Source organism: Peromyscus californicus, unplaced genomic scaffold (assembly GCF_007827085.1).
Source record: "Peromyscus californicus insignis strain IS unplaced genomic scaffold, ASM782708v3 Scaffold_8__1_contigs__length_139910024, whole genome shotgun sequence".
Classification (NCBI taxonomy): Eukaryota; Metazoa; Chordata; class Mammalia; order Rodentia; family Cricetidae; genus Peromyscus; species Peromyscus californicus.
In genome coordinates, this window is record NW_026294606.1 from 22792361 (window position 1) to 22815341 (window position 22981).

General features: G+C 43.3%; 1 protein-coding gene across 1 annotated transcript in view; it reads left to right on the forward strand.

The window, feature by feature from the left end:
- The window catches only part of Adtrp (androgen dependent TFPI regulating protein), a 67630-nt gene extending 45419 nt beyond the window's left edge, over nucleotides 1-22211 (forward strand). The window contains exons 4-6 of the mRNA XM_052728062.1: nucleotides 1625-1740; nucleotides 11773-11924; nucleotides 21354-22211. Coding sequence (XP_052584022.1) covers nucleotides 1625-1740; nucleotides 11773-11924; nucleotides 21354-21388 — 303 coding nt within the window. The 3' untranslated portion in view covers nucleotides 21389-22211. The remainder of the gene's footprint in view (nucleotides 1-1624; nucleotides 1741-11772; nucleotides 11925-21353) is intronic.
- The last annotated feature ends 770 nt before the right edge of the window (nucleotides 22212-22981 follow it).

The following is a 22981-nucleotide window of genomic DNA, read 5'->3' on the forward strand; positions in this document are numbered from 1 at the left end:
TGTGTGTCCATCTAGTCAGTCAGCACATGCAGGACCAGTTTCAAGCAAAGTGCATATAAACTATGCTACCTTCCATGCCTTGTTACTACAACACAGGATCCCAAGCCCTTAGGATGCTCGGCTGTTCAGTGTCACCCATTTGTGACCCTGGCTGGGACACTCCAGCCAATGATGCTCTCACTCCATCCTTAACATTGCTCCTTACTACTCTAGTCCCACATGTTACAAAACTGGTCACCTGAAGCTCATCTTGATCTCCTTGTTGGGTCCTAGCTGTAAGGTACAAAAGAAGCTACCAACTCTTGTGGGGGACTCCTGAACACAAGTCTTGTGAGATTGACAGTGAGGAGTGCCCTGAGCCAGAGACCTGAGCTCCAGCCCCATAGGCTAGGTAGAAGCACACAGACCCTCCCAAACCCTGAGGACTCTGTGACTTGGGTGCTGATAACCACCAGGACTTATCATCAGGAGGCTTTGGATGCAAGGGCCTGCAAAGAACGATGTAAACCAGGCTACAGAGTCACAGAAGGGCTCTGTAGTCTCTTCAGTAATGAAGGGAGCATTGTGTATAGACCGCCAGGGACTGAACCTAGAGCAGCTTCCAAAACCCAGAAGGGAGCAACCCCGGCAGTTTTTAACCATCAACCTCATCTCTAAAGGGGCACTTCCTTGATTGTGTTTTTTTTTTTTAAATGGGGTTTGAAGTATTTGAAAGATAAGACAAAGCAGATGGTTATAAAGAGGGAAGGTATGGGGAGGAAGATGGGCTTAGGGAGTTTCAGAAGGAGCCTTATGAATACTCCACAGCACCTACCATCCCCAGCAGGCCTGAGCTCAGCAATGACTGCAGTGGGGGAACACAGAAAGTGTGGGATGTGTTTTCTGCCCCACACCCGTGCTTATGGGTGCACAACTTCAGTGTGAGACTACATGGCACCAGATATAACAGCAGCGAATCAGGAGAAATTAGCAAGAGGGAAAATTCACAGAGAACACCACAGAAGATTGCATTAGTTGTCAGGAGCACGGATCCATGCACGCACATAGAGGGAAAAGACACTTATGGAGCACGATGAGGCTTCTGGATTGAGAACAGCATGCAGAGTACAGAGAATTCTGAGGGACACTGCCCTGTCCAAGTGGAGAAAGAAAGTATCTATGGGTATATACATAAAGGAAAGTATGTGCCTGTGTATGTGTGTGTATGTGTAAGACTGTATTTGAGAAAGTGTATGAATATACAAGCTTAGTGTGTGTGCACGTGTGCGTGTGTGTGTGTGTGTGTATATGTGTGTGTATGTGTGTGTGTGTGTATATGTGTGTGTATGTGTGTGTGTGTGTATGTGTGTTAGGAGAAGAGCACAGCAGGCAGCAGGCAAGGCCAGAGACGATGGTAGTACATTTCAAAGAGCCTTATAACCCCCAGAGGAGTTTAGACTAACATAGCAGGTAACTGGGAGCCGCAGGAGGGCCTTGGGCACCCAAGGAGAATGACCTAACTCAAGTGTTGCAAAGGTCAACCTGGCAGTGTACAATTGGATAGACTGGAAAGGGACAAGGGGACTATGTGCACTTTGAGAAGTAAGGGAGCCCTCCTTACAGTTTGTCGTATTTCCTCCTGTAGCATACCTCCATATTGCCCTTCTCACTGGCTGAAGCCGTTCTCAGACCACACCACTATCCATCGAAGAAGCTAGGACTCGCCTTGTTGGGTGCTTGTAACATCGCCTACATTATCAGGTAAGAATTGCACAGAAAGGGTCAACTGAAACTTGCCATTGGCGACGCACATAAACATTCCATAAAAGTATAGCATTATTGTACTTAAGTACTTCTGTTGGTTTAGTTGGTGATCTAACCCATCTTTAAATTTCCAGAGGGAAAGGGTTCTTATTGTTTGATTTTAATACTCATGAAAAGCTCATATTCAGAGGGGACACACACACACACACACACACACACACACACACACACACGGTAAGCTACAACTTCCTTATTCTCCCTTCATGAAAAGTAATTATTGTCAAGAAGCACACAGCATGTGTTTCCAAGAATATATTGACTTCAGTTTCATTTGCAATTAGAATATTTGAATGAATGAATGATCCAAAGCATCCATATGTACTCCATCTGAAAAGGCATTTGGCAGGTGGAACCAGATTCCCTGCATCATCTTAGGCCTCAGATATGATCACCTAGAGGGCAGTTGCCCAAGATGTGAAGAATATGGGAAATGAATCAAGTAACTGACCTTGATTTCATCATTCAATCACTCTTTGTAATGCTGCCCAATGGTCTGCAATCAAGGGCATGCATATGACCCTCTGTCTGGTTCTTGAGGAAGCCCAGTGCCCTTTCACAGCTTCTTTCTTTTCTTTGCTTGTTTGTTTATTCTGAGACAAGGTCTTATGTAGCTCATGGTGGCCTCAAACTCTCTATATGGCTGAGAATAACCCAATGATCTTCATTTTGGATCTTCCTACCTCTACTTCCCAAGTGATGGAATTACAGAAGTGTATAACTGTCTTCGTTAGGGTTTCTATTGCTGCAGAGGGACACCATGACCATGGCAATCCCTATAAAGAAAATATCTAATTGGGGCTGGCTTACAGGTTCAGAGGTTTAGTCCATTATCATTATGGCAGGAAGCATGGCAGCACACAGGCACACATGGTTCTAGAGAAGGAGCTGAGAGTCCTATATTTGGATTGTCATGCAGGAGGAAGAAAGTGATACTCGACCTGGCTTGAGCATCTGAAACCTCAAAGCCCACTCCAAGTGACACACAAGGCCACATCTCCTAGCAGTGCCATTTTCCAGGAGCCTATGTCAGCCATTTCCATTCCTATCACCCCAATTACCTTGCCCAGTTTTATGGTACTAGGATTGAACTGAGGCCCTCATGCACAGTAGGCAAGCACTCTACCAATGAGTATATCCCCAGCCCTACTTTTCACAGCCTTCTCATATGACACCATTTCATGTCTGAAAGGGCCATACCATCCATGCATAGGACCTGAATACAGAACACACGGCAGTCTGGATCATCCTCCCGAGTCTTTATATGGAAAGCTATTTAGTACAGTGCTCTATTAACAATGAGAGCAAAGCACAATATAACATTTCAAAGAACCTGGGAGGTGTGGTAGTTTGAGTGCAATTGACCCCCATAAGCTCAAAGAGAATGGCACTACTGGAGGTGTGGCTTTGTTGAAGTAGGTTTGGCCTTGTTGGAGTAATATGTCATTGTGGAGGTAAGCTTTGAGGTCTTATATATGCTCAAGCCATGCCCAGTATCTTAGTTCAATTCCTGTTGCCTGCAAGATGTAGAACTCTCAGCTCCTTCTCCAGCACCAAGTCTGCCTGCATACCACTACATCCGCCATGATGATAATGGACTAAACTTCCAAAACCTCCAAAAAGTCATCCAGTTAAATGTTTTCCTTTATAAGAGTTGTTGTAGTCATAGTGTCTCTTCATAGCAATAGAAACACTAACTAAGACAGGACAGGACATCTCAGGGCCTTCAGTGACACATTTTTCATATAAGTTAACAGCTTGGTACCCAGAATTCCATGACCCTTCTTTCCTTCCTATAATCTTCCCATCTTCTCCCTACCCTTCCTCATCGCCTCCCCCTCACCCCCAAGTGCTAAGGTCTTTCTTGCTTTTCTCTTAAAGAAAGTTCTTGCATAATATAATTTCTCTGAGAATTAAGTGTTCTGTACTGTTCTCCACGCTTTGGGGTCTTTGAAGTTTAACAAAGGGATACTTTAAGAACACAAAGCTCTACCTAGGAACCCGTTTTAGTCAACACCAGGACCATTGTACTAAGAAAGATCCTGAGGCCATATTGTATGATGTAGATACTGAGGACACAGGGAGGTACAAGAAGCCCATGGCTCTTAGAGACTATTGGGAATGAGAAGCGGCACAGGACAAGGAAGACACAGTGATAAAACTGGTGGTAGGGTGACCAGGGTGCTGCAGCTGACGGTCAAGGCTGGCTTCTAAAGGGAAGAATCATTTCAGCTGAGATCTGGAGTAAGAGTAAGAACTCAGAAGAAACGAGAGAAACAAATAGTCAGGCTGAGGGAACCGCTGCCCTGGAGCACCAAAGGAGGCGAGCGCAAAGCTGAATTGGAGGATAGGGACAAGTTAGGCCATGAGTCCAGCTCAGTGAACTTGCATTTACAAACGGAGTGTTTTTCTGGTATAAAAAAAAAAGATTTAAGCAGGATTACAGAGTCAGTAAGTACCGTGAGTTAAGTACAGAGGTAGGTAAGGCAACCATGGCTGGAGTGTGGAAATGGAACTAAGGAAGACCAGAAGTAGAAACTCAGGAGAGTCAATGTCAGTCAAATGCTCAAACACCACAATTAGTCTCAGAGCACAAACAGAGGATGGTAACTTATCTATTGGCCGGCCTCTGAACACTAGGGTTCCGATGACTTAGATGCCATGCTCAAGGTCATGAGGTCATAAGGCAGAGGGATCTAGCCAGGGAAGGAACAAGAACAAAACCTTAGGAAAGATTTGAAAGTGCTGAGACTAAGGCAAACTTTATGCCCACCTACTCACCCAGCCTCCAGCATGGTGGTTTTGTACACACTGGGAGCTGAGCAGGCTCTTGGCCTTGTGTGCACTATGGAGAAAGAATCAGACCCAGCTTTGTACTGGAATAAATGGAATACAAGTATACCTGAGGGCATTTTGTTGTCCCAGAGTAGACACTTCCATAGTTCAGTCCAGCCCCCAGTAAGAGGGCATGAGATCCTTTGCTGCCCGCTAGCCCTGCCCTGTTAAACAAAATGCACCCTCGTGAGCACACATGGTCATAGGAAGTTCCCTAGTGGTAGACGCCCATGGAGAAGTGCTCTAGGTCAGCTCTTAGGGTGTGCCCATTGAGATGGGCAGATAGGGAGACAGAAAAGCAAGAATGAGGTCCTGAACGCGGGCTGGGCCACAGGGAGCATGAGAAACAAACAGGAGTCTGCAAGGAGCTGCTGCTAACTCTGCACCAGAGACATCATTCTGATAAAACCATGGAACAATGGCCTAAAAATAGCTGCCTAGACCCCTGGGGACTGCCTCCCCTGTGCTGTTCACTTTTTGCTACTTTTTAGGTTGCAAAATTGGAGGTTTGGCCCTGCAGAGGGAAAACAAAGCCCTGCAGAGCAGTGATGACTAACGGTTCCTTTCCTTTGGAAAGCTTCCGTCACCTACAAATCTGGTGTCTTGCTTACACCTCCCTGCTCTCTCTCTCACCCCCGAGACACCTTGCCTCACTCTGTCTGTGGCAGTGGTGATGGGTGAAGCAAGGAATGTTCCTGCTGCTGGCCTTGTTCCATTTTAAAAATGGGATTTGAACACATGTTTCCCCTAATACAGAGCTGGTTCTGCTAGGAAAAGTGAGGTCATATAAGGCCAGGCTCCAGCAAGCAGGGGACTGATATTTAATAAGGGGAAAAGAGCTGTGCATACAGACTACAGGAGCCTGGGCTGGGAAGTGAGAAGATGTAATCAAAGCAAAAGAAGCTGTAAGAACACGGAGAAGGAAGGGACAGCAGGAGGAAGGCATCGTGAAATGTACTCATAGGGTCTGAGACCCCAAATACCACGCAGAGTTAGAACTGTGACAAGCTGTTCACACTGACTGCGTCCACAGTCAGCAAGCGGAGAGTGGTAAATGCTTGTGAGTCAACTGAATTTCTCCTTCTCTACAGTCCAGGGTCCCAGACTACTGAATGGTAGGTACCACTCACTTTCAGGGCGGGTCTCCTCACCTCAGTCAACCTAATCAAGACAATCCCTCTAGTCATGCCCAAGAGGCTAACCAAATCAGAATAATTCATCACAAGTACGTTCAGGGGCTTGTCTCCTGAATGACTCCAGTTTTATAAGGTTAACAGTCAGCATTAACTACCACATTCCTCAAGAGTAACAGTATTTAAGCCCATTCCTCACGCACACAATTATAAATCATATTCCAAGAATATTACATGTTGCTAAGAGCTGAACCAAGCTGAGTTCAGATCAGCTGGCCATACCCACTCTTAAAATTCTCTCCTTTTCCAATTATTGAATCATGGTAAAATCTTTCCAAGAGCCACTGTTTGCTATTTCTGAAATGTAACCTCCATCTAGAACCAGCACAGTCAAACCCAGTTTTATAGCATTTACCAGAATTGTTCTAGTATTAATAAAAACTAGTGAGTCAGAAATTGAGATTCAAAACCTGATAAATCCAAGGAACAGGGGAGGGATGATAAGTTGACTCTACTCACCACTTACCCACCCCCCAATCTGAAAAGCCCCATAAATCCTGTCAGCCCCTCCTCCTCTCTTCCTGTCCCTCTCTATCCAACTTTCTCAGTCTTCCAACATCTCTATGGTTAAGCCTGGTCGGCCAATCACTGACTCCATCCTTGATTCAAGTTAGCTTTATTTGCACAGCGGAGTGACAGTGTGAAAAATTCTTCCACAACACGGTTTGTAGACTCAAATCTTAGCAAGGGTTAGAATCCCAGCCCCATTTTCTACGGTGGTACTCACCAGTCATCATGCTGATATATGAAAATAACTATCAGGATGTCACACAATGCACCTCTATTACCAGCATTTAGGGGTGGGTCTCTGGGGGTACAAATTAAAAAGTAATTATAGTGCTTGTAACAGAAACTAGAAATACAACACTGTAAAGAAGGCACCAGATTCTTTTGAAATGAAGAATCTATCAGAAATATATAGTTCAAGGAATGGATTAGGTTTATGAATTGATTGGTAAATGTAAAGGACACATTAAGGATACTTTTAAGAATTTTCAGATAGTGGCCAGGAAAGATCGTGGTTTCACTAATAGAGATGAGGATGAATTGTGAAAGAAGTAGTTTGGAATATAGTGTTTTGCTTTGTTTTTGAGACAAGGTTTCTCTGTGTAGCTTTGGAGCCTGTCCTGGACCTTGCTCTGTAGACCAGGCTGGCCTTGAACTCACAGAAACCTGCCTGCCTCTGCCTACCAAGTGCTGGGATTAAAGGCATGCGCCACCACCACCTGGCAAATATAGTTTTCTTAAATAGCCAGTTTAAAATCCCATATTCAGGTTCTATTAAAATCTAATGCTGGCCTGTTGATGATGGTGCATGCGTTTAAACCCAGCACTCAGGAGGTAGAGGCAGGCAGATCTCTGAGTTCAAGACCAGACTAGTCTACAGATCAAATTCCAGGATGGCCAGGTCTACACAGAGAAACCCTGTCTTAAAATACCACCTACTCCCCCCAAAAATTATCACTGGTTCGATTTGTTTAGGGTTTATACATTAGGAAATCACCCCGAACACACCACACAGCAGTTTCTCTCTACAGTGAAGATTGACACCCACCCACCTAGAGGAAATTCACTGTATGCTTTCTGAATGAAGATGGGTGAAGGGGGATACAGGTAGCTGATCCCTCAGGTGAGATAAGGTTTCTGGAGTCCAAGGGACAGAGTCAGGGAGCAAATGCTGGGGTATTTCTCTTGTTTTAATGATCACATGGCAGGAGGACAGCTGAGGTAGCCAACAGCTGAGATCGGGCAGACAAGAACCCCCATGGTCTTTAACAAGGGGGAAGCCTCACACCCAAAGAAGGTGTATCAGGATGATGTGGATGAGTTCCAAAATTCAGTCCATGCAGGAAACAGAGGTGCAGCAAGCTGTACTATCACCCCTCCCTACTTCCTTCTTTCCTCTCTGTATTCGGGCAAACCACAGAGAAATGATTCCAGCGGCCACAGTGACTCTCCTTACTCACCCCCTGCCGAATGCCCTCTAACAATTACTGCATGCTTGCCTTGGACTCCCCTGGGTTCCTTCTGCTTTTCCTACTGCCACCCAGCAGCTATCAGTTCTCTGGCTTGTTCTCTGTGAAAGCGCACAATCAGTTTGCTGATGTCAAGATCTTTCCGTCATATGCCCTGTGCTGGACAGAGAGAAAGGTGAAGTTAACGGAAACTTTTCATGTCCCTAGAGAAATGTCCTTGCTTGTGGACTACCTTACATAAAAGGACACGGGAGTTAGGAAGCCCTAATTTCATGGATCTAAAGCAAACCATGTGAACTAATTAATACGGTCTATTAGAGTGTGCTCAGGGATCCATTCCTACCTGCTTGGGGATATTTCTGCCCCTTGTTCCTACTCTCTGGTCTGTTCTAAGAAACAACCATGCAGGCAGGAAACACCATGAAAAGCCTTCTGTAATGCATCTCTGCTATGCACATCTTCATCCTAGTATTTAGTATAATGAATGATATCATTCTGTTACAGTCATCCCATCATCCATGTGGCAGGGAGAACAAATATCCTAGCAAGGCAGGTCTAGGGACCAAGCATCGAACTTGGTCATACACTTACATGACCTCAAGACTGATGCTGTCTGTCTTAGGATTTCTGTTGCTTTAAGAAAACACCAAGGCCAAAGTGAGGGCGTGGAAAGGATTTATTTCAGCTTACAACTCCCAAGTCACACTCTGTCACTGAAGAAAGTCAGGGCAGGAAGTCAGACAGGGCAGAAACCTGAAGGTGGGAAGTGAAGCGGAAGCCATGGGGGAATGTTACTGAATTGCTCACCATGGTTTTCTCAGCCTGCTTTGTATAGAATCCAGGACCACCTGCATCACTCACAATGAGCTACGCTTGACCACATCAGTCATCAATCAAGAAATGTACCACAGGCTTGCCTAAAAACCAAATTAGTGGAGGATTGTTGCTATTGAGGTTCCCTCTTCAAAATGACTCTGGACGGTGTCAAATTTAAATACAACTAGCTAGCATAGTGTCCTAAATTGATTTTAATTGTGACAAAGGGAACATAGTATAAAATCAACCGTTTTACCCACTTGAAGTGTGTACTTCAGTGCCATTGAGCACATTCACATTATACAGCTATTACCTGCATCCCCCATCCAGAACTCTGAACCCACTAAACAACACCTCTCCGCATCCTTTCTCTGCCCACCCCTCACACTTGCCATCAACCTTCCTGTCTCTATGAATCTGATGCCTCCTCCTACAAATGGAATTGCATGTGACCGTTTCCCACCGTAGCGCCTTCAAGGTTCACACCTATGTTGTAACCTACATTCAAATGCTTCTCTCTTTTTTTTTAATTTTTATTTTTGTTTTGCAATACAATTCAGTTCTACATATCAGCCATGGATTCCCTTGTTCTCCCCTCTACGGTCCCCCTCACCTTCCCCCCAGCCCACCCCCCATTCCCACCTCCTCCAGGGCAAAGCCTCCCCCGTGGACTGAGATCAACCTGGTAGACTCAGTCCAGGTAGGTCCAGTCCCCTCCTCCCAGGTCGAGCCAAGCAATCCTGCATAGGCCCCAGGTTTCAAACAGTCAACTCATGCAAATGCTTCTCTTTTTAATGCCATGTTTTACTCCTCCATTCACCCATCAATGGCCTCTTGGGCTGTTCCCACCTTTAGTCTATAAACTCCAACGTACAGATATCTTTAGGTCTCTGATTTCAAGTCCCAGAGCATGTCCTCCAGTGTAATGAGTATATGAGGCAGATGATAACCTGTCTTAACACTCTGAAGAACCGCCTTACAGTTTTCCTAGCCAATGGCGTAGAAAGAATCCAGTTTCTCCATATCCTCACAAACACATATGTTCTGTGGTTTGTTTCAGGTTTTAATGGTAGCCCTTCTGTGTAATGATGTGATAGCTCGTGACTTTGATCTGCATTCTCCAGATGTGACATCTGACATCTTACTTGTTTATGTTCTTTGTGTAATGTCTATCCAAGTCACCTGTCTGTTTCTAATTGGATTGTTTGGGGGTGTTTTTGAATTAGACAAATTATTTACATATTCTGTGTGTTAGCTTATTAATATACATATGATTTGCACATATTTCTCTGCATCCTATAGACAGCCCTTCTACACTGTTGACTGTTTTCAACTAACTCTCAATCATTTGATTTTACCAATAAAAACCCAGGAGCCAGATGGCTGGCATGGAAACCTGCTAGCCCAGAGAGGCAGAGAAAGCACCCAGCTGACCTTCTTCCTCCTCTGATGTCCCAGGAAGAGTTTTCTTCTACACCAGCTCAAACAAAACTCTTCAAACTGAATGTCCCTCCCTTCTACTTCCTGTGCATCCCTCTATCCATCCTCCTGACTCCCTCTTACTCTCTATGATTTTTTCCTGTCCAACTGGTTGCTTGCTCCAACTCTTGACCTAAGGGTTGACTTTATTTAATCCTGTTTACAATATTCAAGCAGAAACCTCCTGGATTAAAGGTGAGTGCTAGGACTGAACCACACCACAACTAGAAACAGTTTTTTGTTTTTTTTTTTTTTTTTTTTTTTTTAGTAAATAACACAATCTCGGGGCTCACAGTGTAATCAAATATCCTGCAACAGTTGACAGTATCCTTTGATGCATAGAGATGAGCCTGTAAATTCCACACTTCAGCTCCCTGTTGCCCCACCCTAGTCCTGGCCCCAAATATTAGCCCTTGTCCACAAAACACTTGACAAACTGAATGTATTTGAAATGACAGAGATTCCATTCAGGTTTTTGAAAGCTTAATTAAGCACAAAGCTTTGTTTTTCTGAACTCCTCTGAAAGACAGCCATGTTGGAATGCTGTTTCTCAGGCCTGGTCTATCTTCCTTCCCTCTTACAAAAGAACCCTGCTGTGCTGTCCATGACTGCTTAGGAACTCCTGTCAAACTCCCACATGCCAAGCACGGTCTTATGTATCTTACACATGAAATACACGGGTTGCAAACACATATTTCATTCTAGTCATTCTTGCAGCATCCTGATGAGGTGTATGCTAGTTGGATCCCCGGTCTGCACCAGCAGAGTTAATAAGTTGCTGGAGGTGATGCAGCTAATAGGTGGCAGACTGAACATTTAAGTCACAGAATCCTCTTCCAGATTCCGTACACTTAACAATTGTAAGCTGCAGCAAGGCGACATCATCCCTTAACACATATTCCGTGTTTTAAGTTATTTCAGACTTTGGCATCCCCAGTGCAGTTGGCTGCCAGCATACTGCATTTTTAGTCTTCACTTAGACATCATGGCTTCTCTCCCAGCATTTCTCTTCTTTCCTTTGGCTCACAGAAACAACTTATAGTCTATCCTCACATGGGTAAGTTCTGAGCCTCTCTACCAACTCATCCCTTCCTACCTCGTGCTGGATCCCTAAGGATTCCTGTGAGCTGAAGTCAGGGATAATACACAATCTCCAGGCATCCTGTTTTAGAGCAATGATGTACCATCTCTACCCCTCCTGGGTCAACAAGACTTTTGAGAGCTGAGAGAAACTGCACTGTCCTCTTAGGTACCAACACCAACAGCTGCACACATCACACTTCAGCTGCAGGCAACAAAACTAACACCATCATCACAGGTCCAATGTCTCAGTCAGCTGTCCATCTCAAAGAAAGCAATAATTCAGCCATGTGCTCACATACCCTCCTTCGCTGATAATGTGTTGTATGCCTCTATCCTTCCACCAAGATGGATCACAAAGTACTAGTTAAGGAAAAGGCCAACTCATTCCATGAAAAGAGATGTTTTATTAAAACAAGTAACAACACTAGGAGACGACCAGCTCCCTTCTGTAGATATGCGGGAATACTTCACATGTTGACAAATGTTCCCCTGGGGCTGGTTTTCACCTGCTGTCGTCCCGTGTCCCACTGAATCCAAGGTGAAAATAGCTTACTGGCTGCTATGATCATTTTGACTTCTTGTTCATGCAGGATCCTGTGGCGCTACTCTCAGACCGGAAACTGGGTGTACCCTGTGTTTGCCTACCTCAGCCCACTGGGTATTATCATCTTCTTCTCAGCTGCTTACATCCTGAATGCTGGCATTTACCTGCTTGGAGAGAAGATCAATCACTGGAAGTGGGGTCAGTGCTTCCCTTTTGTCCACAGTCCAGAGATACTTTTTCTTATTCCTTCTCCACTCTCCACCCAAACCAAAGGAAAACTTATATTTTTGGTTGTAAGCCTAGCCTTTAATGGCTGAGCTATCCCTCCAGCCCCCAATGGAAAACTTAGTCCAAACCAGAAGACCACACTGCTAGGAGACTTTGTTCATAGAGCTCAAGTAGGTCATATGAAAGCTGGAAGAAGAAAAGTCAGATGCAAATTGGCATTTCCAAGGGTCTCTTCTCTCCTGTCAAATAATATCTCATTTAACTCCAAGACCAAATCGTCTTTTGAAATTTTAGGACCCAAAGAACAAGGTGTTACCACCTCAGACATGGGGGGAGAATCCTATAAGAGTCTTCACTCCCCGCAGTGAGGGCTTCAGGGATAGGAACTCTCAAAGTATGAGTTCTTTCATCCTAGAAAAATGTGGCTCTTATTCTAAACTGTAAGAGATAGCTTATTCTGAGCTAAATGTGAGTAAGCATGGCCCAGTAAACATGGACTCAGGTTGCTCTAGATGACATCATCCTCCTCTACTGAAGAAGGGACATGAACTTACACAGTCACAGAACAAAGGACAATAACAAATCAATGCATTAAACCAAACATTGATGTATAGATGGGGACAGCAGGTAGGTGGACCCATGGGCTACAGCAAAATGGGAAAGACTCTGCTATAGGTTTCAGATATTATCTGATGACTCTTAGTCTGGGGAATAGTGGAAGTCAGGAGTGTGTCAAGTTAATCCATTCCAAAGGTTGCCTTTTTTATTCCTTTTTTTTTAATTTAAAATTATTTTTCATTTTACATACTAACCCCTATTTTCTCCCCCTCCCCTTCTCCTGCTTTCCCTCACATTCCCCCATCCCACCCCCATCCCCTCCTCATAGGGGATAAGGCCTCTCTTGGGTAGTCAACACAGGCTGGCATACCAAAGTTGGGGTAGGACCAAGCCCCTTCCCCCAGCATCACTGCTGAGTAAGGCATCGCACCATAGGAAATGGGCTCTAAAAAACCAGTTCGTGTACCTGGGATAAGTCCTGGTCCCATTGCCAGGGGACCCACAAACACATCAAGCCACACAACTGTCACCCACATTCAGAGGGCCTAATTGCGTTCCATGCAGGCTCCCCAGCTGTCAGTCCAGAGTCCATGAGCTCCCACTAGCTTGGGCCAGCTGTCTCTCTGGTTTTTCCAATTATGATCCTAACCACTCCACCCGTGCTCCTATAGTCCCTCCTCTATCTCTTCAACTGAACTCTAGAAGCTCGGCCAAGTGCTTGGCTGTGGGTGTCTGCATCTGCTTCCATCAGTCACTGGATGTAGGTTCTATGATGACAATTAGGATAGACACCAATCTGAGTACAAGGGAGGGCTAGTTCAAGCACCCTCTCCACCACTGCTATGAGTCTTAGCTGGGGACATCCTTGTGAGTTCTTGGGGATTTCCCTAGCTCCAGATTTCTCCCTAACCCCTTAATGTTTCACTCTGTCAAAATATCTCTTTCATTGCTCTCCCTCTCCATCCCTCCCCCAACTTGGCTATCTCAAACCCTCATGTTTCCACCCCCCATTCTCTTCCCTCTACACCCCCTCCCAGTTTACCCTTTCCCCTTCCTGGGGTGATCCATGTGTGTTCCTCTTACGATCCTCCTCTTTACCTAGCTTCTCTGGGGTTGTGGATTGTAGCCTGGTTATCCTTTGCTTTACATCTAATATCCACTTATAAGTGTGTGTATACCATGTTTGTCTTTCTGGGTCTGGGTTACCTCACTCAGGATGAATTTTTTCTAGTTTCATCCATTTGCCTACAAATTTCATGATGACATTGGTTTTAACTGCTGCGTAATACTCCATTGCATAAACATACCACATTTTCTTTATTCATTCTTTGGTTGAGGGGCATCTAGGTTGTTTCCAGGTTCTGGCTATTACAAATAATGCTGCTATGAAAATAGTTGAACAAATGTCCTTGTGGTGTGGTTGAGCATCTTTTGGGTATATGCCCAAGAGTGGTATTGCTGGTTCTTAAGGTAGGTTCATTGCCAATTTTCTGAGAAACCGCCCTACTGATTTACAGAGTGGCTGTACAAGTTTGCACTCCCACCAACAGTGGAGAAGTATTCCCCTTTCTCCACATCCTCTCCAACATAAGCTGTCATCAGTGTTTTTGATCTTAGCCATTCTGACAGGCAGAAGATAGTATCTCAGAGTTGTTTTGATTTGCATTTCCCTGATGGCTAAGGATGTTGAACACTTCCTTAAATGTCTTTCGGCCATTTGAGATTCTTCTGTTGAGAATTCTCTGCTTAGATCTACACCCCATTTTTTAACTGGATTATTTGATATTTTGATGTCCAATTTCTTGAGTTCTTTATATATTTTGGAGATCGAATTCCAAAGGTTTTATGTGACAGTCTAAAGAGATGGTAGGCCAGATACAGAGGTAGACAACAAATAGTTATTAAGGGGAGTAAAGATATCCCAGGATAATTTTAGTGCAACATCCCTGGAATTTGGGGGAGGGTGGTGATAGTTTATGTTTTAATTCTGCAAGAAGACATGCAGGAATTCACCTTGGTTTTGTATATAACAAAGTGAAGAAATCAGCTGTAGTCACCACCCCCAACCATTCAGCTACCAGCAGTTCTGGGCCATCAAACAGAAATGGCATTTCCCACCCATTCTCTGCATCCATGAGAGGCATAAGCTTGTGGGTGCAAAGAGCAGGCAGTTTCCAGGGGCCTAGACAGAGCTACTTCGAAGGGATGCTGAGAGCGTGGAAAAAGATGTTCAACTTGAATCTGTGCATTTGCTTCTTTGGGGAGATTTAGTTTGTTTTTGTTTGTTTTTTAATTAATTTATTTATTTTACATCCTGACCACACTTTCCCCTCTCTCCTCTCCTCCCATTCCCTCCCCCACCTCCTTTCTGCCCTCCCCATCTACTCCTCTTCCATTTCTGTTCAGAAAGGGACTTAAAGGGAGTGTTTTCTATGAAAGTAAACATTTAAAATGAGATGCTACAAACAAGAAACAAAACTAACTCAAATGCAAAAATAAAAACAAGCTCCTAAAACCAGTATTTCAAACCCAGAATTCCAATTCACAGGGAAATCACTGAGAGGTGGGGATTGGGATTTCAAATGTATGGGCATCTAATTCTAGCAATTTGGGGCTACTTGAATTTCTGGGTAAAGATTTCTGATGACTTTCAAAGATCAGTAATTCTGAAAAAGAAACAGGAGGGAGGAAGTAAGGAGGTGGAGGAGAGGACTAATCCATTTGGAATCTGATGGATAGAAATACAGATAAAGAAAACCCAATTACTTAGAGATTATCAAGAACAGTAGGTTTTTAAATCAGTTGTATTGAGTTTGAAGATGATTGATGTTTTAAATTGTTTCTTTACAAGAGTGAATGTTAAACACCTTGAATTAAAACATAAAACATCACTCCTGAATTCTAGGGACTCCCACACCCTCTGGGTTCTGAGAGCATTTGCACACACGGTACACATAAAGTCACACAGACAGACACTTATGCACATAAGTAAAAATAACAAATGCATTTTCAGAGACAGGGTTTCTTTGTGTAGCCTTGGTTGTCCTAGAACTAGCTGTGTAGACCAGGCTGGCCTCAAACTCACAGAGATCTCTCTGCCTCTGGAGTGCTGGGATAATAAATACATTTTTAATAAAATAAAATATTACTGTGTTTATTATCCTTCAAATCCCCATAGCAGCAAGCCCCTAATATGCTCTACTGCCGAGCATTGTGCCCAGTTTTTCTTATAGCGAGTATCAACACACAGGCTCTCACTTTCCAAGAACATGCACATGATGTACAAGATGGAGATTAGTACAGACAATGATGTGCCTCTCCTCTAACTCTGCATTCGTAAGAAAAACAAAGAAACAAAAAGACAGGTGAAAAGTCTTACATTGCATCAGAATAGAGTAAGAGTTACATCCTGAACAAATATCATTCATTGCAAAGAACCAAAGGATTAGGGAGAAAGTGTAGTGAGGGCGGGCCATGGTTGACACCCACCATAAGGCTCCCACTTGAGAGGCTGAGAGACGAAGGCAGGAAGATCAATCACAAGCTCGAGGGCCAGCCCAAGCTACTGCTTCAAAGCAGGGGAAAGTATTAGAAGAAAAACTAGACCCCTCAAAATTCCAATGGCAGTGAACGCTTTTAAATGACTGAACTGCCACAGGACTGTCTGTGCAAACTCCACCGTCCTCTCTCCTAACAGTATTGTGGTCCTCCCTCCCCCAGCTTCCAGAAGAAAGCCCCAGCCTCAAAGCACACAGATTCTTTGGGACTCAGTAACTATCTTGGTGTTCTCTCATCCTTGTCTACAATTCCTTCCTTTCCCTCCCTCTGGCCCCTGTGGGTTTATACCCCCACTCTATCCCCAGCCTTTGCCTGGCTCACATTCACTCACTTAGTTCAGCTTACCTCCTCTGGGATGGCTGCCCTGATCTGCCCAGGTTGGACTCAATGTCCTTTCCAGTTGTTCCATGGCTCTTCCTCTATCTGTTAAATGTCAGACCTATCACTTTAGCATTACTGACTTTGCTAGAGCTTTAGGGTTTTGTCTTTGTAGGAGGCCTTGAGTTTCTTAAGGGTCAGCATGCCTTAGCCATCTTTGAACATCCATTTCTGCTAGTTTTTCCAATGACTCAATCAGAGCAAACAGTTTAAAGGGGGTCAGTGGGGCTTTTCTCTCTAGGCAGGAAGAGAAAATTCTTACAAAGATTTTTCTGGAAATAGCCGTCAAGAGGGTATCTCTAGTGGTTGCAAATTAGAACATTGGGTCAGGAGTTGGTGTCTAGGCAGGTGGAGCTGTGGTGGACCCACTGAAGAGCTGTTGAAGAAAGAGGTGCATATCAAAGCAGGCCATCTAAAGCAGCCAAGACCACTGAGATAGTCATCCTGCATTGTGCTTCTCCAAGGCAGTCCACTGAAACCAGGAAATGTTCTTCACATTTTCAATTCAGCATCTCAGATGAATGTAGTTGTAGATACACAACTGTCAATACCTAGGAGCCCATTTTTAAAAATTTGCCTTGTGTTCTGACTACTGGAGTTATAAAGATATGCATGATATCTGTACAGATAAAAGGATTTTCTTTGCCACACCAACAGATAAATATTACATATTTGTCTGAAACTCTCTCTCTAGCCTTTGACATATATGAAAGAGGATGAGAAAAAGACAAGAGAAGTCAGGGTGGATCTAACTATCTGACTGCCAAGTAGCAGGCTTCCCACTGTGAAGCATTCCCTTCAATCAAAAAGTACTCTAGTAAACAACATTATTTCCCCCTCAGAGTTTGAAATCCACTTTGTAAATGTCATTTATATAAGACAGATGACCTATTAATAAGTTGGCAGTGTTTCCATGCAATATAGAAACACGGTCAGAGATAAATTTTGAAGACACAAGGGAGTGTGGAAATTGCTCAGCTCTGAGAGAATGCAAAACTAAAGATCCATCTCATGCCTCTGTATGGTAGAAGCAAAAAGAAAAACACTATTTCTGAGAAATTCAAAGCATGTAATTCTCTACAGAATAAAGTGATTCGAATCTCCACACACAGAATTGTGTGGGAAGGTGACTTCTCCATGTTGGTGAGTATATTAGCCAGCTTCTCATTGCTGTAGTGAAACACCTAAGAGAGTTAGTGTCAAAAAGCAGAAAGTTCTACATGTACCTTACGTTTTTTTGGGGGGTTCTATTGATTTAGCTTCAGGTGAAAGTAGCATATAGGTTAAGGTGATAGTGCTTTTTAAAGATCAAGTAAGTTAACACATCTCACACTATAAAGAGAGTAATTAGCCGGGCGGTGGTGGCGCACGCCTTTAATCCCAGCACTCGGGAGGCAGAGCCAGGCGGATCTCTGTGAGTTCGAGGCCAGCCTGGGCTACCAAGTGAGTTCCAGGAAAGGCACAAAGCTACACAGAGAAACCCTGTCTCAAAAAACAAAAAAAAAAAAAAAACAAAAAAAAAAAAAAGAGAGTAATTAATGGGATCAAAGCCAAGGCAACTAACAGTCCTATGAGAATTTCTCCTTAACCCCGATAACCTAAAAATCTCCCACTATGCTCCACCTCTCAAAAGTTCCCTAAGCTCCCAACAGGACTGCCCTGAGCCAAGACTAATCATAGTAGAGGCTTGGGGTTAACTCAAATCACGCCATGCCAGTGCAGTGGATATGTAGACATCTCCTAACATCCCACCTAGATGCTTAAGTTTGTATGGAGGAGACTCTGATGTGGAGGAAGGAGGTACCCTCCTCTTCCAACAGACCTTAAACCATCGTTTCTGCTTTACTCTTGAGTCTTTGTACTCTGCACTGGGCCTGAGGAGAGAAGTTAAGGTTACAATCATATGCAAGAGGTGAGACTTGGAAGCACATGAGTAGAGAGAATGTTAGAAGCCCTGTGAGAAAGTGCAGAGAAAACATATTTGAGAAATGTATATTGATCAAGCCTTTGATTGTGAAGGAAGCAGCTTGCTATTTAGTTGACTTAGATGATACTTACTGGGCTAAAGCACACTGCAGTAAAGAGGGGGAGCTGTGATTGAACTTAGAGCATAGAGAAGACTTACTGGGCAGGTGTGGTGGTGTACACCTTTAATCCCAGCAGTGGGGCATAAATAGGCAGTTGTCTGTAAATTCAAGGCCAGCTGGGTTTTCCAGGCCAGCCAAGGCTACATCATGAGACCCTATCTCAGAAAGAGAGAAAGAAAGAGGGGAAGAAAGAAAGAGAGAGACAGAACAGGAACAAACCTGTGAAGACTTACTGGACTTGGTGTGACTCACATAAAAATGGAAAAAGAATAGAATTAATGAATGTAATATGGAGCCTGTAGGGCTCAGTAGATACTTAGGCTTTGCTGAAGTGATTGCAACAATCTGAGCTGATGAGAAGGATGAATGCAAGGGTGTTCATAAGGATCTTGGGATCAGGAGATAGTATTTTTTAAGGAAATCAAGGTGACCGAAAGGCCACAAGGAGGACTTCAAGATACCAGTCACCTCCCTAGAGAGATGGCTCAGTGGTTAAGAACAACAACTGATCTTCCAGAGGATCCAGGTTCAATTCCCAGCATCCATATGGTGGCTCACAACTGTCGGTAACTCCAGCCCCAGGAAATCCAGCACACTGTTCTGGCTTCTGAGGTCACTGTACACACGTGGTACACAGATATGCATTCAGGCAAACACATAAAATGAGAATAAGTAAAATCTAAAAAACAAAAAGGCCCAAAAAACTAAAACACTCACCGTAGCCTCTGAATACTAAGGCAAATAGAAGATTTGTAATAGATACTGGGTTTTGTGGGTTTGCTTGATTTTACTTTTATTTATTTTATTTTATTTATTTATTTATTTATTTATTTATTTATTTTTTTTTTGGAGCTGAGGACCGAATCCAGGGCCTTGCGCTTGCTAGGCAAGCACTCTACCATTGAGCTAAATCCCCAACCCCTGATTTTACTTTTAGTAGTGCTGGAATTGAACCCAGGGACTTGCACACCCTACTTAGGAACTATATTCGCAGCCACAACGTGTATTTGTTGAAAATAGAAGTGTTGGATGTGGCAGTCTGAAGGATGAATACAGCCCGGCATTTTGTATGTGTTTGTTTGCTTTGGAATTAGCATATAATACATTGTTTCATTGTGGCATTTTCATACATTTATTTTTGTTAATCCTTCTCCCAACTTCTTCCCCACCCATCTGTCACCCGGGCTGGATTCTTCCCATGCCAGCATCCCACTTGCTACTCTCATGTCCCAGGTGTTCTGTTACCCTCTTCCCTTTCTTAAAACCTCCATTTCCCCTCTCAATCCCTTTTCTGATTTTCAGACCTATACCTTCTTCATTCAAACAACCCACTTAAGCACATGTATATAAAAATTAGAAGCTTGGATCTATGTATGAAAACTTGTGTTTGTCTTTCTGAGTATGGCTCACTCAATAGAATAATTTCCAGATTCTATTTCCTGGCAAATTTCATTTATTATTTTTTTTTTGATGGCTGAATAGTCCATTGTTATGTGTGTTACAATTTTATTATCTATTCATCTGTTGGTGAATATCTAAGTGTTCCCATTTTCTAACTTTTTGGTTAGAACAGCAATCAACCTGGATGAACTGGTACTTCTATGGTAGAACACCGCAGTTTTGTATATGCCTAGAAATGGTATATGTGTGCCATATGGTAGTTCTATTTTCAGAATTGTTTTGTTGTTGTTGAAAAACCTCCATACTGATTTTCACAGTGGTGACACCAGTTCACACTTCCGTTAGAATGGACCGCGCTCCTCCTTCCACACATCCTCACCAGCATTTGGTGTCATTTGTTCCCTTGATCATAGCCATAGTGAAATGCAAGTTTATTTTTATTTTGCCTTTCTTTGATGGCTAAGGGTGTTGAGCATTTTTTAAAAAATGTTTATTGACTGTGTTTCTTCTTTTGAGAACTGTTTGATACTTGTGGAACGATAGCTTTTGTTTATTTTTTTAATTTTCTGAGTTCTTTATATATTCTAGATACTAATCCCCAACTGAAACATGGCTGGCCATGCTTCTCTCCTGTTCTGTAGGCTGTCTGTTCACTCTCTTGCTCTCTGCTGCTGTGCAGCTTCCAGCCTAGGAGCTGGAGCATGAAATCACTACAGCACTACCAGACCAGAGATACTACGGTTCTGATTCCCACAAAGAGGAAGAGACTGAGCTGAGAAAAAAAAATTTCAAAGTACAACTAAGTATTTGGTAATAGACAGGACAGATAATAAGCTGTGGAGAGGTTATCAATTTCAAAGCTTGTGCCAACATTAGCAATCATGAAATATGGAGCTACCAACCTGTTAGCTTAATGGAACATATTCTAGTAATGTCATGCATGGTTTCCACAGAAGAATGACCCTATACTGTGCTTACCCAAAACAAATCCTGTGTCAGTACTGATATAAATTGGTTTGGGAGAAGCCATGGAGGACCCCAAATGGGTGGACTTCCACTCTTCTATTTCCTCTCTAATTTCATTCAGTCTCTTTGTTAGCAAAGTCTCTGCATTTTCTGATGGATGTGTGCAGTACACAGCCCTTACCCAAAGCACCAGCAACTGGAGGCTGATTTGAGGATGCTGTGCAGACCAATAGCATCACTGAATACCTGGCTAACCACACACTGAGCTCCAAGGCAGAAGACTAGATTGCTTCTTGTCCTTGCAGCAATAGTGGCTGTTTTTCAGAGTTCATCTCTCCTTAAGAAAAAGTGTTTTTGACTTCCCACTGCCCCATCAGAGTGAATATTTACCCACTCTCAGAATACCCACTAGGGAACCCTGTCTGAGGTATCTCTGTGTCTGTTTGTGCAGGTGCCACAGTGAAGCCATGGATGAAGAAGAAATGACCACACACTATTTTCCAAGAGCCATGGAAGAAGAAACCTAAGAACTGGTCATCTTTCTGTTATTCTCATTATCATTATTTCTTTTGAGATCAGTGGTAGAATAGCATGCAGAGATAGAAAGGACAGAGAATGATGCATACATTTAATAAAGGGTATGAAGGGAGCTTTGCTTGAGATCTCTTGGTTTTCTAAAAGGCTGATAGACAATTCCTGATGTATCAGAATCTGTTGTTGTTGTCTGACCTCCATGGAGGATTAATTCTGACTAAAAAGGTCAAAGAAGCATGTGCAAACTTGCTGGTGGACTATGTAGAGAAGGGGTGTGGAAAGAGGAACTTAGAGTCATCCAGTCATCCATCACTTTACCTTCAAGGGGGATGGTGAGGACCCAGATGACAAGTTATATCCATCAAAATAATTGTCATGCTGGAGTAGCAGTGTACATGGGTATTTCCAGCATGCTGGATGCTAAATCAGAAAGATCATGAATTCAAGGCTGTCCTGGGCAGCCAAGTAAGACCCTGTAGTGGTTTGAAAGAAAATGGCCCCCAAAGGGAGTGGTACTACTAGGAGATATGGCCTTGTTGGACTAGATGTGGTCTTGTTGGAGGAAGTGTGTCACTGTGGATGTGGGCTTTGGGGTCCCACATATGCTCAAGCCATGCCCAGTGAGACAAATTACTTCCTGTTGACTGCCTATCAAGATGAAGGTCTCTCAACTCCAGCACTGTGTCTGCCTACATGCTACCATGTTACACCATGATAATGGACTAAACCTCTGAAAATGTAAGCCACCCCAAATAAATGTTTTTCCTTTATAAGAGTTGCCATGGTCATGGTGTCTCTTCACAGCAATAGAAATCCTAACTAAGACAGACCCTGTCTGTAAAAGACCAAAAAGAGGAAAAAAAAAAAGGAAGGAAGGAAGGAAGGAAGAAAGAAAGAAAGAAAGAAAGAAAGAAAGAAAGAAAGAAAGAAAGAAAGAAAGAAAGGAAAAAAGAAAGAAAGAAGAAAGAAAAATTGCTATCACAAAGAAGACAATGGCTTATACTCCTAGATCTCTCAACATCCTGTGCTGGGCCATTTTTCAATAATCCCAACTTTTCTAACACCCAAGTATTTTAAAAGCTAATTGTTTTCAGTGATTTCTGACCTATTATCCCTTGATTTAGAATTGTAATTGTAAAGACACAAAAGCTACTAAAAGTGTCTGTCTGCCTAGTATGACAGTGAACTCACTGGAGCAGTGAGTATAATCTCTAATAAGTGATGAGAAGTCCACCCCCTTTCAGAGCACACATTTGTGGCAGGAATTAACATGGGACGTAAGGAGCTGTCAAATGACTCTTCCATTTGAATACTGAGTTGAATGGAGGCATAGGTGAAATCAATGTGTGTAGCATATGCGAAGAAGAATCTAGCTGAGAAGAAGGTAAATGTAAGCAAACGCATCCATACAAACTATGGGCTCAGGTGACTCCCAAGGGCTCAGGAACTCTTTAATTTTCCTGGTGGGTTTTAGGTCCATTTGCCTCATTGCTGTGTACTTGTTGTACATAAAACTGGGTCTTGTAAAAAAGAATTCCTTTTAAG